At 34.1% G+C, this 18,153-nt stretch overlaps 1 protein-coding gene across 2 annotated transcripts in view; it reads right to left on the bottom strand.

The window, feature by feature from the left end:
• Window positions 1–18,153, bottom strand: part of esyt1b (extended synaptotagmin-like protein 1b) — a 31,572-nt gene that overhangs the window by 12,065 nt on the left and 1,354 nt on the right. Inside the window, exons 2-29 of one of the 2 annotated variants that reach the window (XM_051113559.1) lie at window positions 17,790–17,831; window positions 16,526–16,660; window positions 16,143–16,216; window positions 14,731–14,803; window positions 14,552–14,641; window positions 13,044–13,099; window positions 12,787–12,907; window positions 12,314–12,490; window positions 12,027–12,109; window positions 11,656–11,704; window positions 9,963–10,052; window positions 9,615–9,710; window positions 7,103–7,174; window positions 6,935–7,021; window positions 6,135–6,284; window positions 5,554–5,670; window positions 5,231–5,407; window positions 3,816–3,901; window positions 3,683–3,731; window positions 3,513–3,602; window positions 3,327–3,422; window positions 3,056–3,127; window positions 2,868–2,954; window positions 2,624–2,770; window positions 1,303–1,406; window positions 741–912; window positions 476–652; window positions 309–391 (exon numbers count right to left, since the gene is read on the bottom strand). In XM_051113559.1, the coding sequence (XP_050969516.1) occupies window positions 309–391; window positions 476–652; window positions 741–912; window positions 1,303–1,406; window positions 2,624–2,770; window positions 2,868–2,954; window positions 3,056–3,127; window positions 3,327–3,422; window positions 3,513–3,602; window positions 3,683–3,731; window positions 3,816–3,901; window positions 5,231–5,407; window positions 5,554–5,670; window positions 6,135–6,284; window positions 6,935–7,021; window positions 7,103–7,174; window positions 9,615–9,710; window positions 9,963–10,052; window positions 11,656–11,704; window positions 12,027–12,109; window positions 12,314–12,490; window positions 12,787–12,907; window positions 13,044–13,099; window positions 14,552–14,641; window positions 14,731–14,803; window positions 16,143–16,216; window positions 16,526–16,660; window positions 17,790–17,831 (2,852 nt within the window). The remainder of the gene's footprint in view (window positions 1–308; window positions 392–475; window positions 653–740; window positions 913–1,302; window positions 1,407–2,623; window positions 2,771–2,867; window positions 2,955–3,055; window positions 3,128–3,326; window positions 3,423–3,512; window positions 3,603–3,682; window positions 3,732–3,815; window positions 3,902–5,230; window positions 5,408–5,553; window positions 5,671–6,134; window positions 6,285–6,934; window positions 7,022–7,102; window positions 7,175–9,614; window positions 9,711–9,962; window positions 10,053–11,655; window positions 11,705–12,026; window positions 12,110–12,313; window positions 12,491–12,786; window positions 12,908–13,043; window positions 13,100–14,551; window positions 14,642–14,730; window positions 14,804–16,142; window positions 16,217–16,525; window positions 16,661–17,789; window positions 17,832–18,153) is intronic. The other variant, XM_051113560.1, reaches the window with a different exon arrangement.

Below are 18,153 nucleotides of genomic sequence, written 5' to 3'. Positions count from 1 at the left end.
GTAAACATACATACAACACATTAGTAATATATGGTTTAAATTAGCGTTTATATTGATATTGTAGAAATGTATATACATTTTTATGTTAATTTTGCATTTTCATGCTGTAAAATACTGTCTTACATAACACACAGACACGTGTTTATATTCTATTTTATTTGGATATAATATATATATTTTAAAGTAATTTTAGCACTTCAACTAAACACTTTAAATTTTTCATTTAATATTTGTTTTATTTCAGTTTTATTTCTATAAAAGCAAAGGTTTTTATAGTTTTACTTATCAATAACACCACTGCCACACACCTCCCTAAGAAGTCATCTTTGTCCACATCCTTGTCGAAAACCTCCACAAGGACATCAGCGGTCGACTTGGAGGTCAGAACCAGCTGGAAAAAGCATTGAACACATGATATTACTTTTACAACCATGTTTAACATCAAGTAAAACAACATCTGAGGACCTAAACGCACCTCATACATCTCGTTCCAGGTGGGGTTGAGATTCTCCTTGATCACGTGACTCTTAAAGACCGTGTCTCCGATATGGATCTTGACATACGGGTCGCTCTTGCCCTTCACCATCCCACCCATCATGTTGTCCTTCGCTACCAGATCTTCAGCTTCCAGCAGGTGAAGGCGAAGCACACCCTAAAAATATTAAATCACCCCACTATGTTAGTATGATTGCATTTATAAGCCGTATCAACAGTCCACAATCCATCTTAACATTTCTCACCTCGGTAGCGAAACTGGGATCAGGGCTGGTGTGCAAAGGTCGAAGGTCATCCGAACTGAAAACTTCTGGGACCTCTGTGACCTCCGTGACCTCTGGGACTTCCTCCTCTTCTGGGACCGACACGGAGGAAGTCCTGCTGACAGGAGATGGCGGGACCTCCTCAATACTAGACCTAAAACCCCCCAAACAAACACAGACACACACACGTCAAAGTCAAAGAAAGTTTATTGTCTTTTCTCTCTTAAGCCAAAGAGTTACAGAACATGCAACAATGTGAACAGCAAACATTGTTTATCTTAAACATCAATCAATAAATATCAATAAATACACTTAACAGATGACTATAATCAATAAATAAACACACTTACTTAAATACATCTGTTTATGATATTATTATTATTTGTTACTATTTTTATTAACAGTCGAGAAATTATGAAGGAAACATCAGTTCTGCAGATCTGTTTATATTAAATAAGAACTTCATTTTAAGGCACTGTTTATTAAATATTATTAATCAGGATATGTTTAAGGGGTCTATGACTTGAAATTCTCCTTCTCTCACTTCTGCACTAATTCCTCCTCCTGTTCTCTTCTAATGCTGGACGAGTCACGACGTTTCGGTTCTTCTTGGTCTTCAGAGCTCTCCGTCTCTTTAGGACAAAGAATCTACAACATAAAGAAAACATCACATCAAGTACAAAACACTTCAAAGGCACAATTCAAGCTAACAAGCTAACATCATCACATACTTTTGTAATTTTTAATTTTTTTTAAACTAATTTTTAAGTGATATTTTGCAGAATGTACAAGCTGCTCAAACTTTTAAAAAAACTGAAAAAAAAAAGGTTTTTAAATTTAAATGTAAACATTTTTGGACTTTTTTTAAGACCAAGTAAACAAAAATGTAATAATTATTTTAAAGGATTAATTTTATTAAATGTTTTACTGAATAATTAGAATTTTTAAATCAAGATGCATTTACATGAGAAGCGACAAGACATGAGATAAGAAGTCTTGTCTTCTGTGAAATTTATCAAAACGAAGCAGGTTTATGATTAAAACATGAACAAATATTTTCCAGTGTGCTCAGAAAAAAAAAAATTCAAACGAAAAAGTAATTTTTTTTACATCACTGACAGATATTTGTTCTTGTTTTAGGCGTAAACTCACTTATTTAAGTTTTTTTTTTCTAAGAAAACAAGACTTTATTTCTTCATTTTGCATCTCAATCTTGATTTAAGAATTTGTAGATATTTAAATAGGAATACAAAAATACTAGGGAAGACATTCATTTTTGCAGTGGATGCAAGATTTAGTGCCGCAACTTTAGTTTCTGCACTGATTTATGATCTTTTCAAGGCATTAAATTGTGCAAAGGCAAATAAAGACTTAATAAAAACTGTGTGAAAGAAACTAATACAGAAATGGCATTAAATTGATCATAATATTATAATAGTGATATTAAAAATGTTCATAATGTTATAAAAGTTTTCCATTTCAAATAAATGCTGCTCTTTTGAACTTTCTATTTATCATCCAAAATAATATAATTAATTAATTAAAATAATAAAATAAAAAATACAACAAAATAAATAAAATAAAATAATTAATTAATTAAAATAAAAAAATAAAACAAAAAATAAAATAAAACAAAAGCATGATGTTTTCCACAAAAAAATATATATATATATTAAGCAGAGAGTAAGGAGAGAGTAAGAGTAATGGCTGCTGATAATTCAGCATGTCATCACAGGAATAAATTACATTTTAAAATATATTCAAATAGAAAACAGTGATTTTAAATTGTAATAATATTTTACAATATTACTGACTTCTTTTAAAGCTTTAAAAAAAATACAGTATATGTATGCATGTGTTTTTACCTTCATCTGAGCTCTGAGCAGAATCTGACTCTGAGGTGATGCTCCATCCAGATTGAGCCACTGGTCCAGCATCAGATCTGGTTCAGACAGAAGCTCTTTGATGGGAATCACGACAGATCCCAGAGAGAAGTCCCAGTTGTGGGACAACTGCAAAGAAAAAGTGAGATATAGAGGTTGTAAGTTGTGCTGCAATCCAAATAATATAGTTGTAAAACATAAAAATGTGGTATTTGCATTCTCTTACCTTCACAACAAGGTCTTCATTCAGCGGATCTCGAACCAGGAAGTGAAATGCCTCATCCCACTGGGGAGAGCTGGTGCGGTCAGAGACCTACAGCACACAGTGACAAATAAAGAAAAAATCAACTGTAGCCACACATCATTAATTAACGAACTCAACAGTATCGGTGTAAAAACAACACAGTTTCTCACAGTGGTTTTATGAGAAGTTCCTCTCAGAATCAGCTCAGCTCCAACTTTAGGCTCCTTTCCACTCTTCTTCAACTAAACACACAGAGAAAAAAAAGATTTAACTCAATTCAGCTCATTGTCATAAATGTTTCAGACTTCTGATTGCATACTTGCAAACACAAGCAGTTACACTTTGCAAGATTACTGAAGACTTCTCAGGAAAAAAATCTGATTTGCTCTAAACAACTGAGATATTAACATATTAAAGAGATGCAATTTGTGTGATACTCACAGGAAGTTCATGTGCACGCTCCACATACACAAACAGGAGAGCGGCAGTCGGCACTGCTTTATTCAGGTATGAGCTCTTTGACTGGTATTGCAACACCTGACGAAAAAACACCCGGTTAATCAGTTTTATCAATGCATTTTCAACACAGATAGAGATTAAACAAGGACAATAGATGATTGAGCTCACCTGCTCTAGTTTCTCTGGTGTTGTTACAGTGGGCAGCCATTCCAGAGCGAGATGAACACGACCACGCTTAACGTCGCTCAGAGTAAACCACTGAAGCACAAAAGCATATGTGTCAGTATATTAATACAGCTTATTTTCAGACGTATTACTTCTGATGTACATATACTCACCTCGTTAATGTATTGAGAGCTGATTATATCACTTAGATTCATCTTCAGCCTAAAAGAAAAACAATACATGCTTAATACATGCCGAAATAATGCTAAGAGTTATTATGGATTATACTGAAGACAGCCGTCATACCTGCCCATAAAGTCATCTTTCATGTCCATGTCCTTATCAAAAACTTCCAACGTCAACTCCTGACCAGGAAGCTGTGTCAAAACCACCTTAAGGATAATAATGGGAAATAAAAAAGTTAAAAATACTCATTTGGTACAGATTCTGCATCTTAATTAAGGAAAAGTCCCACAGGTAAATGCTTTGGACACTTGCATTGTATATTTTGCAGTATGTTCTGTATACAAACTAATATTTTTATTAAAAAATAGTAAAATAATTAAATTGTACACAAATTCATTTATTTTTTATATTATATATTTTTTACATTTTTATTTTTTATATATATTTAGCGATTACTTATTTTTATATTTTGTTAGATAGTTATACACTATTGTAGGGTTTACAAATTATTTTAGCAGTATTTTAATTTATTAAAAAAAATCTAAATAAATCTTTTAAACTAGGGCTGTCAAATGATTAATTGTATATAAAATAAAAGTTTGAGTTTGCTTAATATATGTGTGTGTGTTGTGTGTAATGTTATGTATATGTAAATGCAAACACATTCGTGTATATATTTAAGAAATATTTACAAGTATATGTATTTATTATAATTTTTATATAATTTATATTATATATAAATACAAATATTTTGTGCATAACACATCTCTCTTAAATATGTACATTAATTTGTGTGTATTTATATATACATAATAATTACACAGTACACACAGTACAGGCAAACTCAAACTTTTACTTTGTATGCGATTAATAGTCCTATTTTGAACACTTGCATAGGGAATAATTTGATATTTACTATATACAGACTACTCAATTTAAAAATAATAATAATAATAATTTTTTGTTATTTATTTATTTATTTTTTTAAATAACAGCTGACATGCAATGGTTATTTTTATAGTTAATTGTAGACTTTTAGTATTGTTTCTATAAGCTTGTAAAGCCTTTTGAATTGCATTGTGAAGGGTATGCAATATGCAAAAATACATAAAAATATTTTAAACACTGTCACATGACCATAGTATGTTTTTAAAACAAATAAATATAAATATATTAAATATACTATCTATATTTAATTCAATGTCATATCCAGTTATCATTTTTGGAAATAAATATGGTTATTTAATATTTATAATTCAAGTTTTTATGAAAATGACTTCAGCAGTCTAAAAAAGTTTATTGCGGTTTAAATTCATTTCAGTTTCATTTGTCCTTCTGGAAATAAAAGGTCAACTTGAGTTGAGCAATGTATTGTGCGATACAATATTCAATGAAGTCTGCTCTGATTGTATACAGCACATTTTTGGCAAATGACTTCATGCCTAAAGATAATTTTGAATATACATACTAAATGTAAGTAGTATGGTAGCATGCCATTCCAGATATAGCCATAGTGTATTTCCCAGCATTCCCACCTCATACATCTCGTTCCAGGTGGGGTTGAGGTTCTCCTTGATCACGTGACTTTTAAAGGTTTCACCTCCGATTTGGATCTTGACATACGGGTCGCTCTTGCCCTTCACCATCCCACCCATCATGTTGTCCTTTGCCACCAAATTTTGACCCTCCACGAGGTGAACACGCAGCATCCCCTACAGGAACAAAGAGCAGATTTTAGGGTTGGTTACGATCGATCAAACCATCAAAGGATGACTCAGAACATATCATACTTGTAAATCTAATGCAATGCATTTTTAATAGCATAGATAGAGCTGACTAAAGGATCAGATCAGCGCACCTCAGTGGCGAAGCTGGAATGGGGCGTCGTCGTCTGAGGACGTGAAGCAGAGCTCTTTGAAAAAGGGTCACTGGAGAGGAGAGACGAAGCTGCAGCAACTTCATCGAACCAGAGCACCTACAGGAAATTACATGAAATCAAAATGAGACTCTTTTTTCAAATATAATGCATTTGAAATCTATACAATCTCATACTTTTATTCATCAAAAAGGCATTAAATTGATTAAAAGTGACATTAAAGACATCCAAAATGTTACAAAGGATTTCTATTTCAAATTAATGGCATTAAAATATGAAGCAGTACAACACTGATTATAATAATACATATTTTTTGAGCAGTAAATCAGCATATTAGAATGATTTCCGAAGGATCATGTGACACTGAAGAGTAATGATGCTGAAAATTCAGCTTTGCAACACAGAAATAAATTGAATTTTAAAATATATTCCAATAGAAAACACTTATTTTATATTATAATAACATTTTACAATATTACTCTTTTTAATATATATTTTTATGTTAGTCTATATGCAATATATTGCGCACTCAAGCTTGCACATCGTATGTCAGATGAATTTACCCTGAGCACTGTGTTGATGTGAATGCGGCTCTCTGGACCAGAATTCTCCAGATTAAACCACTCCTTCAAAGTCAGATCTTGACAAGAGAGAAGACGGGAAATAGGAATGGACAGTTTTCCCAAAACCTGAACACGGTCATTATCCTTCACCTGAAAGAGATGAAAAAATGTCTTAAGTAACATGAATGTGAACTCAAATTTGTAACCCTGGACCACAAAACCAGTATTAAGTAGCACGGGTATATTTGTAGAAATAGGAAAAAATACATTGTATATGTATATGTATATGTATATGTATAAGTTATAGATTTTTCTTTTATGGCAAAAAATATTAGGATATTAAGTAAAGATTACGTTCCATAAAGATATTTTGCACATTTCCTATTGTAAATATATCAAAACTTAATTTCTGATTAGTAATATGCATTGCTAAAAACTACATTTGGACAACGTTAAAGGCGATTTTCTCACTATTTTGATTTTTTTTTTGCACACTCCAGATTTTCAAATAGTTGTTTTCAAATCTCGGCCAAATATTGTCCTAACCTATCAAACCATACATCAATGGAAAGCTATTTATTCAGCTATATATATATATATATTATTCAGATATATAAATCTCAATTTCAAAAAATTGACCCTTATGACTGGTTTTGTGGTCCAGGGTCACATTTGGAAACAAATACTGTCAGTATTCACATCTGAGCCCCGTTTACACCTGTACTTAGAGCTGACAGTGTCTAAACAGATCAGATGTATGTTAATTTCAAGTGTAAACAGAGCAGATGATGTTAGCATACCTGTATGCTAATGTCCTGTTTGCTTGGATCTTTGATGAAGAAAGTGAAAGCGTCTTCCCACTGGGGGTTCACCGTATTCCAGCAAATCTGGAAGAAGGGAAATAAGTGAGCGAGAAGAATGGGTCACATAGGAAGCTTTTGTTGGCACATGTAAAGTGTGTATCTTACCCGGCTGTCACGGGTAACATCTTCCACTGAGACTTGAACAATCGGATTGGGGTCCTTATTGCCTTTTTTCAGCTGAAAACAGAAGCAGGTACAAATACACTTAAAAACAAACTAATTGTAGTTCTTTCATCATTTTGTATTAATATAACTCTATTTAACTATTTCACTAAATCGTATTCAACTTTAGACAAATACAGTTAGTAAGCAATCCTATACACCAAGTTTGGTATCTGTAATACTTAATCAAAAATATGGTAAAAACAGTAATATTGTAGAATATTATTACAATTTCAAATAACAGTTTTCTATTTGAATATATTTTAAAACGTAATTTATTTCTATGATCCAAAGCTGAATTTTCAGCATCATTACTCCAGTTTTCAGTGTCACATGATCCTTCAGAAATCATTCTAATATGCTGATTTGCTGCTCAAGAAAAAAATTATTTTTATTATCAAAGTTGTAAACAGTTGCACTACATTGCATTTTTGAGGAAACAGGATTCTTTGCCGAAAAGAACAGAGTTTATTTGAAACAGAAATCTTGTCTTACACTGTAACTGGCTTTACTGTTACTTTTGAACAATTTAATGCATCTCTGCTCCATAAAAGTACTAATTAATTTTTTTTATCTAATTTTTTAAAAACATGCATCTTATGGTTACACACTCAAAATACTGTACACCTTCATCTGAACATCAAGAGAAAACACTCATGTTTTAATACTCGTGTTTACACACTATACGTTTTATTATGAAATACTACTATATTTATACTACATGAATGCATTATTATGAAATTATACTACATTAATATGTGATTCAGGACCACAAAACCAGTCGAAGGATCACATTTTTGAAATTGAGATTTATACATCATCTGAATAAATAAGCTTTCCATTGATGTACGGTTTGTTAGGATAGGACAATATTTGGCTGAGATTTGAAAACAACTACTTGAAAATCTGGAATCTGAGGGTGCAAAAAAAAATCTAAATACTGAGAAAATCACCTTTAGAGTTGTCCAAATGAAGTTCTTAGCAATGCATATTACTAATGAAAAATTAAGTTCTGATATATTTATGGTAGGAAATTTACAAAATATCTTCATGAAACATGATCTTTACTTAATATCCTAATAATTTTTGGCATAAAAGGCTATTTCTACAAATATACCCGCGCTACTTAAGACTGGTTTTGTGGTCCAGGGTCACATATGATAAAATGCAATTTACTGATGGCCAAGAATTAAGTTCTTTGTCAAATGCAGTACATATACTGACAGTACCTGATTTCTCACTGAGTTTTCTCATTTTTGTCAGTGCATTACTATAGACACAAATGTGCTTAAGAACCAAGGAACTAGTCTAATTATAATCTCTGATCACCAACAGCAACTTGCAATGAAACCAGCACATCCTTGTTAAATCCTCCAGACCGCAGCACTGTAAGCTTGAGTGCACTGGGACGTCCAATTGACGCAAATGTGTACTTATTTCAAGAGTTTTAAGTATCAGTGTGTTCCCCTAAGTAAACTCGTTTGTCCTTGCACTTCTGGTTAAAATATTCTGGATGCGGGAAACGGTGCAAGGGCTTTCACAAAGTGCTCTATAAAGGTTATGAGCCAAATTAGTGAAGATATGTTATCTAGTGTTACACCTAATAGTTTCTGTAGACATGGCAGCAGTCCTGTTTTCACTCTGTTTCAGAGTGGGCGTCTACAAGTCTCCTGCCAAGCACAAAAGGGAAATGGCAGGTTGTGGGTAACCAGAGGCAATCACACACACACGCGTTTGTTTTTTCGATCAAGGTGGGGCTTTCCTTTGACTACTGCTTGTTATACTGAGCTAATGATGTTTTTTTATCCCAGAACTCTAACAGAAACATTTCTGCCTTCACTGAGACATTATTTAGTATGTTTATTAAGCATTTCTCCTTAAAGAGGCCGTTGGCTTGCCCACAAAGTAGGGTAAGTTCAGAGTTCACTTCCTTTTCAGATACAAAGACAGGAAAATCAGACCCACGTACACTACCATTTAAAATTTTATCATAGTTTTCACAAAAATATGAAGCAGCACAACTGTATTCATCATTGAAAATAATCAGGAATGTTTCTTGAGCAGCAAATCAGTATATTAGAATGATTTCTGAAGAATCGTGTGACACTGAAGACTGGAGTAATGATGCTGAAAATTTAGCTGCGCATCACAAGAATAAATTACATATTAAAATATATTAAAATATTAAACGCTTTTTTGAAATTATAAAAATATTTTAACATTTTTGAGCAAATAAATGCAGTCTTAAACTTTTTCAAATAAGAGCCTTATTTCATTTTAATACTTTTTCAAATATCTATTTTATGAATATTTTTTCCAGTCAATTATATATCCAGATGGCCCCAATGGCAGGTTTTAGCCAGATTTATCTCACCTGTGGGGAGATTTTATAGTGTGTGTGGTATGAGAGAGAACAAAGAGTGCAGCAGGAAGAGGATGTGAGAGTATTACTCACAGGAAGTGCCTCAGCCTTGTCCAGATACACTGCCAAGATGGCTGCTGAGGGCGGCTTTGCTGTTTTACTCACCACACTTTCATTTCTCTTCAGAACCTGACAGAGAGAGAGAATCATAGACTGAGTGCAAAGGATGGGAGGAGCAAACCAACTGCAAGAAATTCTGTTTGTAGTCGCTTTGTTTGCCAAGTGTGCAAAGCAAGCTTTCAATCTCTAAACGTGTTTGAAGATTCCTAGGATTGGTTAACGGGTGGAGCAGATCAACACACTGTCTGCATGTGTGTTGATCAAAGCACACCCATTTCAACAAAATCCCCTGTGTTCTGTGTATGTAAGGTGTTACAAGACCTCTTCCAGTCTTTCTGTGTTGGCTTCTAGCGTCAGCCACTCCAGTTTGAGATGAACCCGTCCTGTAGAGGTGTCAACCAAGGTGAACCACTAAGAAAGGGAAGAAATAATTACTAATGAGAAAATCTACAATGGACTTATGCCAGACAAATGTTCAATACATAAGCTGCCCATTATTGGAAAATAAACCCCTTCAGGTTAAAGGAGAAGTTCACTTCCAGAACAAAAATTTACAGATAATTTACTCACCCCTTCGTCGTCCAAGATGTTCATGTCTTTTTTTCTTCAGTCAATAAGAAATTATGTTTTCTTGAGGAAAACATTTCAGGATTTCTCTCCATATAGTGGTCTTCTATGATGCCCGCGAGTTTGAACTTGCAAAATGCAGTTTAAATGCAGATTCAAAGGGCTCTAAATGATCCCAGCTGAGGAAGAAGGGTCTTATCTAGCAAAACGATTGGTCATTTTCTAAACAAATTGACAATTTATATACTTCTTAACCTCAAATGCACATCTTGTCTAGGTCTGCGTGAACTCAGTTCAATACAGTTAGGGTATGTCGAAAAACTCCCATCTCATTTTCTCCTCCAACTTCAAAATCGTCCTACATCGCTGTAGAAGCACCGACCAGGTGTTTACAAAGTGAATGTGCAAAGAAGATCAATGGCCTTTACAAAAAAAGGTAAAACTGTGATGTAGGATGATTTTGAAGGTGAAGAAAATGAGATGAGTTCACGCAGAGCTAGACAAGATGAGCATTTGAAGTTAAATATAATATTTTTTAGAAAACGGATAATCGTTTCACTAGATAAGACCCTTCTTCCTCAGCTGGGATCGTTTAGAGCCCTTCGAAGCTGCATTTGATCTGCATTTTGGAAGCTCAAACTCGTGGGCTCCATTGAAGTCCACTATATGAAGAATATTCCTGAAATGTTTTCCTCAAAAAACAATTTCTTTACGACTGAAGAAAGAAAGACATGAACAAGTGGGTGAGTAAATTAATAATTATCTGTAAATTTTTGCTCTGGAAGTGAACTTATCCTTTAATACAAGATGGGATTGTCTTTTCAAGGGTTTTATTTTGCGCTAATGAGTAGCTTGTCACACTTATTACACAATTAGTTACCAAATAAATACTCATTACAGCTGAAATAATTTTATTATGCAAGAAAAGTGAACACAGAGTGGTACAAGATCAATGTGTAAAATATTTATTATTTATTTGTTTTCATATTTACAGTTTTAATAAAATAGTATTCATATTTTTAGATATTTATAATTAGCATTACTTTATTTATTTATTTATTCTTAGAAATTTAAGTACTTCAGCTTGAACCTTATTTCAGTTAGCTATAGCAAAAAAAATCAGCTAATATTTCAATATTATTTTTCAGCTTATATTTCAGCTTTTTATCAATGACTGAAAACAAAAAAAATGTAACTTTAGTTGCAAGAAATTTGAAAATTCATAATCAAGTATTCATCCATGTGATAATTACATAAAAAAACAACTGCAATATATAAAACATGGGTTATGATTTTAGTGGTTTGTAACAAATTGGTTCATTTATAAAGAGTTTGTGTCATGTGCGGTGAGATCAATGCATGGACCTGCAAACCAAACCAAGTTAACCACACACACACATACACACAGGAAATAACAAGTGCGATGAATATACAAATATTTTCTCACCTCATCCACTATTTTAGATTTCTTCACAATCCCCAAGTCTAATTTTGTCCTGAACACAAATTAAAGGTAAAGGTAATTTATAGTTTATGGTAGGACACTATAACTGATGCTCAGAAGACAAAAATATGGAACAGTTCTATATAAAAGAGGTCATATCAATGGGAAAAAGTATGTTTTGGAATAAAAGAGTTATATATATATTATGGAAACAATTTAATCAATGTAATAAACTGCTTTTAGCGGCAACAAGCCTTGACTAACATTATAAGTGAACTTCAGTGGAAACAAAAATGTTAAAAACATTAGATACAACCTCTTTAAAAAATAAATGAGAGATGGATGGACAGAGAGGAAAAGCAGTGATATGGTACCTGCCCAGGAAATCATCATGATCAGGATCTTTATCAAACACTTCCACCTCTAGCTCCTGACCAGGCACCTCATGAACGATGACCTGACAGACACACATGCATGCATGAAACACCAAACACACACCTACAGCAACAAGTAATGTGGCGTAAATGATTCTACATTTGAAGTGAAAGACACAGATACATGAGATTAAGATGTTTATCACATTTACAACAGACATTGATATTATGATATCAAATGGCTTGTTGCTTTTTTGTTGTTATTATAATCTCATTGTAACACCCACCTCATACATCTCATCCCATTTGGGATTGAGTGTGTTGTCCAGATGGCGAGATTTAAAGGTTTGCGGGCCGACTCTGAGCGTGGCGTATGGGTCAGACATGCCTGACATCACACCCTTCACATAGTTATCTTTTGAAGCCAGAGCATCAGCCTCCACCAGGTGAATACGCACAACTCCCTTCATGAAATAAACATGCACAGATGCATTGCATTTCATTATTTTCAGCCAAACCCCTTTGAACTAAAATACTTTAAGTCCCCCTGAGATTTTAAGGTAATGTTTAAATAATTCAACAGTCCCATGACATGACATGCAAGAAAACAAATAAAACAATTGATTTTGCATTTTAATAATTTAATCACAAACCTCAGTCAGGGAAACCTTGCAATAGCTACTTTTATACATGCAAACCTTTAGTAAATCAGTGCAAATGTGTATATGGGCATTTGTAAAGGTCTCTGTGTGTGCGTTACCCTGGGTAAAGGGCATCGCAGCTGTGCCACAGGCAAGTCTGCAACTAGAGGAACAGTGAGACGATTGGGCAGAACCAGGAATGAAGCGATCGCATCCATGATCATAGTATCTGACATCACACTGAGGAACAGAAACAGAGATAGAAAGTGATAAATAGATTCAGTGAGAAACACGCCAGAATTGGAGCTAGCTCAGGACGGTGAATGCACTGAACCGAATAGAATGTTATTGTGTGTCTACAATGACTAAAACTCACTTGAGTCCCGGAATGTCCAGCAGGTTGGTCAAACCGGTCCAGTTAACGGTCAGTTTCTAACAGGGCAAAGGGCAAAGGAGACAATTGGATGATTCTAACAAAACTAACAATCTAACATTCTGACAATCTGAGTACTAATGACATCATAAACACTTTAAAGAAGATTACATAACTTCTTAAAGAAAGAGGAACCAAGATGAACCTTGGATAACACTTTATCATATCATACCTTGTTACACAGGTTACATGTGCTTACTATTATAATAACAATAAATTATGCATAATTACATGCAAGTAACTCCAAGCCAAACCCCAATCCTAACCCTACCCATATGTTACCCTGGGTCACAAAACCAGTCATAACGGTCAATTTTGTTAACTAAAAGCTGAATAAATAAGCTTTCCATTGATGTATGGTTTGTTAGGATAGAACAATATTTGGCCGAGGTACAACTATTTGAAAATCTGGAATCTGAGGGTGCAAAAAAAAAAACATTGAGAAAATTACCTTTAAAGTTGTCCAAATGAAGTTCTTAGCAATGCATATTACTAATCAACATGTAAGTTTTGATATATTTATCGTAGGAAATTTACTAAATATCTTCATAGAACATGATCTTTACTTAATATCCTAATGATTTTTGGCATAAAAGAACAATCGATAATTTTTACCCATCCAGTGTATTGTTGGCTATTGCTACAAATATACCTGTGCTACTTATGACTGGTTTTGTGGTCCAGGGTCACATATAGTAAGTACAAGAAATATACAATTACACCATAACAAGGACACCTTGAACAATGTGTAACCGAACCTTGTAAAGCTCAGTGTTTTTTTTTTTTTTTTTTTATAAAATTTGGTAGCTCTTTATTTTACAATCCTGGTCTGCATATTATGTACTTACTATAGTAATTACAATAACTGGGTAATAACTAGGTACTAAACCTGAACCTGCCTCGAAACCTAACCTTAACTCATGCAGTTGCTTTACACTACCCACTACTTCCTTAAATACATTGTAAGTACATGTAAAGGCACAAACAGTAAAATAAAGTGCAACTGAAAAACGTGTATTGGTGCTTCAAAGAACCTAGGTAGGCTTCGATTTTCAGGCTTCAGTGATTCCCAAAATGTTTTGTCAGCCAAACCTCTTTAACCTAAAATATTTCCTTGAGATATTAAGTTTGCATGTTTATGGTACTCTGATGTTAATTAATAGTCAAGTGACAAGTAGGTAAACAAATAAAATATTTTTAGTAATTTTTATTTTAGCAATTTTTATTTAAAAAATTCATTATTTGTGGTAATTTTACAGTTTATATACTCCAGTTTGGGAAACCCTGTACTACTATTTTTTAAAAACCTATAATGTCATGCAACAACATTTTAACATCCAAAGAACCATCTAGTCTACTCAAGAACCATATACACATGTAGAACAACTAAAGAACCTTTATTATATATAGAATTTATAGAACCTACAGGTCTTACTATAAACACAACTTACAGGTCTTTGAATGAAGAACATGGTCACAGCGCCCACAATTGGGACGTCACCGATCAGCGGCTCCAAAATCACACGCATCATTCCATGAAGCTGAGAGAAAGAACGCAAGTGAAACAAAACCATTTCATTTCTTTGCTTGGATTCTGCATCAAATCTACCATCACGGGGCAGAATCTCACCTGTATTCCCTTCACACCAGCCTTGCAGAAATACCTCTTCACCTCCACATTTATCTCAACATCCCCCACGTAACTGGAAAAAGACGGTAATGAGGAAACATTAGGTTTCTTTTACCTCTTCATAAAATATATTGGACATCTTGAGTACTTTAAAAACCTTAACAATTTTGTTGAATTTGTCCCAGCCTACAAAAACTAAACTAAGACATACACTCTTCTTTTCTCTGAATAAACACAGTCAGGCTGAATTAATCAGAGTTGGCTGCAGTTTGATGGTCTTGTTCTGTCAGCTTGTGAAATACAGACACAATATTGAGAACACAAGGTAGAGTTTATATTCTCTGCCCGAGGCCGAGCCCAGACTTGACCCGACCCGACCCGTGGGCCGGGTCGGGCCGATATTTCCTGCCACTATCTTCGGGCCGGGCCGGGCTGGGCGGGGCCATCATCAAGCATTTGTGTGTGTTTTTTTTTTTTTTTTTTTTTAAATCATTACTTAATTAGCCTAATTGGGTGGAGAGCTATGCCATAATTATAAATATTATACGAATATTTTAGCAAAGTCGGCCTGAGCAACACGTGTAAGTCTACAAAGTTGAGCAATTTGCAACGCGTGTTATGCGCAGCAACGCTCTAGCTCCCGCGACAGCGTCTCCTCCACTGGCGTTTTTGCAATAATGCCTACATTTGAAAATATCAAAATAGGCCTATTTGTTGTGTTTTCAAATTATTCGATTTATATTGATTTTGTTATATGCCTATAGACTAGGTCAAGTTCTTTCTTGTTCGTTTTGCATGTTTTAGATCATTGCTAAAAATCTAGTTTTTAGGGTCATGAAGCTGTTTTGCACTACGTTTTATAATAGGCTTTAAAATATTTATTTTATTTAAAAATATTCTAAAACTTATATTTATTACATATGCCATCCAAAGTTAATTACTTGTTCATTTTCTATGTTTATCATTGTTCACGTTTTTTTAGGCTATTTTTTTTTTTCATTCAGATCTATTTGCGATCCATTCTGAATAAACAAACAATGCAGTTTACATGCTTCGTCCTTGTTGCATTTTTCATTAAGATAAATCTAAACTAATTTCTGTAGTTCAAACAACTTAGAATTGTAGTTGAGAACGTCTGTTATAACGGCTCACGTATTAAAAAATAGTCGGGTTTAAATTGGGCTCGGGCTCATAATTACAGTTAATGTGTCGGACCGGGTCGGGCTCGGACACAAGGTGCACGGGCTCGGGTAGGATCGGGTTTAATTTTTTGGGCCCGATCTAAGCTCTAACACAAGGCTTTTAAATCACTCCCTAAGAGACAATAGGTCGTTTCATAAGAGAAAAGGTCATTTCAGGACCTCATGTTTTTAGAACATCTCAATTGTAGAAAAAAAAGTTTAATGTGTCACCTGATGTAAACGTCAAGCAGAATTTGACCTTTCTCATTTTCTGTATGAGCCTTCACTCCAACCACCTTCATCGGCTGCAAAATTACAATAAAAAAAGTTAACAATTATAATGAAAAAAATAAAATTCTATATATATATATACTTTTTTAAAATCCATTTAACATTAACATTTCACTCCTGTCTGAACAGGATGCTTGCCATAAGGCATCAGATGTTGATAACGTTCTCAAAAGAATTCAATTTAAAAAGAATGCTTGTTCTGACATGTTTTAGTTGCAATGGAGCCTCCGTTATTGTAGTAGTTTACTGCAGTGGATTGAGATGTGCAGGAATGTTACATTGGAATATTACTGTGTAGCAGTGAGTGAGTGTGCATGTATGACCTTGGCACCGAAGTCGACCTTCGTGAAGCTGAGCGTCTGCAGATGACTGCTGGAGCCACGGATAGATGGAGCAATGGTTTCCGTCAGCAGCTTTTCCAAAAACTGACCAATGTACGGCCAGGCCTGCTGGATAACCTTGAAAAACAGACAGGAAGAGAGAGAGTCATATAGTGTTTGTTTTATTTATTTTTTATTTTATACTATTTATACATCATTCATTGAATGTTTTTTTTTTTTCTGAAACCTTTCAGTTAGCGTTTAATGTAACATTTTTTTAAATGTTACTACCTGTTTTAGAATGTTCAGAGAACATTTAAAAGTAACATTCTCATTATGAAAAAAATCTAAAATGGAATGTTCCCTTAATGCTCGTATAGCTCATGTTCATTCTCTGCTCTGCTTGCAGCTGTTTACGCCATGCCATGTGTGTTTACCTAGTTACTATAGCGACCTGTTGTTGTTTGCGGAGGTTTAAGAACTGATTACAGAAGCTAAAGCGCCAGTTGCCATGGTATTTTTCAAACTGTTTCGTAGCATGAGCAAACCACAGTTTTTACAAATAGCATTGTGACTCATGCACAAACCACATGACCACTGTGCGAGGGTAGAAAATGAGGGTAGAGTCTCGGCTGGGATGAATGCCAGAGTAAAATGTCTGCCTCGTGAATCACTGATAAAGAACGTCGGGCCTAAATATTTGTGCTGTAACGATGCACTGATATGCTGCAGCACAATTATAATCAGGCTACTACTGAAATGGGCTGAGCTTCATTGCAAAGAAGGACAAATGCTATTTATGTCTATATGCTCCGCCTTTTTCTGTCTGAAGAAAACTTCATTTCAACCCCAAAACCAATTTTTAACTAACCATTAAAGCTAAAAATGTATGTTTTTACCTTATTGTTTAACTGGCAAATGTTTTTTCTAAAGGCTTTTATGCAGCATATTTGTTGGAGATGCTAAAGGACATTAAAAATTAAATTTCCTGGAAAAACATGAATGCAACTTGTCCACTAATTCAAAGGCAGGAACATATGTTGGTCGAATTAGTGTTTGGTTAAGTATGAATGTGTAATAATAGCATATGCAGCTTTTGTTCACCAGGCGCGTGTGTGTGTGTGATAACATGCAGCTGTTGTGACATAAGGGAGGGTCAAGCGGATGGGTTGGGTGGGGTTTTAAAGGCACGGGTCAGGAACACATGGGATTACATGCATGATTTTACATGTGGCATCTCTGTAAACAAATTTAAACACAAAATTACCTTGTTTAGCCATTCCACCTTCTCTACGTCTGGGAAGTTGACCTGAAAGGATAAAGAAAAAATAATAACAGAGTTTTAAATGCAAAGACTGTCAATGTATATGAGCTTTAAAGTGTGTGTACAACAATCTTCAACAGAGGATGTGGTTATAAAGAAGAAAAAACAGCACATACAGCCACTTTAGTCTATCACGAATGTGCTTCCTCCAATTTCATCATTTCTTCTTACGCAACAATAACATATAATATTTGCTGTGTAGAATTAGATTTCTCTGGGATAAAATATCCCTATTAAAACTGAACAAACAAACAAATGTTGTTTAATATAATTTAATTTAAACGCATTTTAATTTATCTATATATAT

Source organism: Labeo rohita, chromosome 6, assembly GCF_022985175.1.
Source record: "Labeo rohita strain BAU-BD-2019 chromosome 6, IGBB_LRoh.1.0, whole genome shotgun sequence".
In the NCBI taxonomy this organism is placed as follows: Eukaryota; Metazoa; Chordata; class Actinopteri; order Cypriniformes; family Cyprinidae; genus Labeo; species Labeo rohita.
The sequence above is the reverse complement of the archived record's forward strand: the minus strand, read 5'-3'. Positions and strand labels throughout refer to the sequence as shown.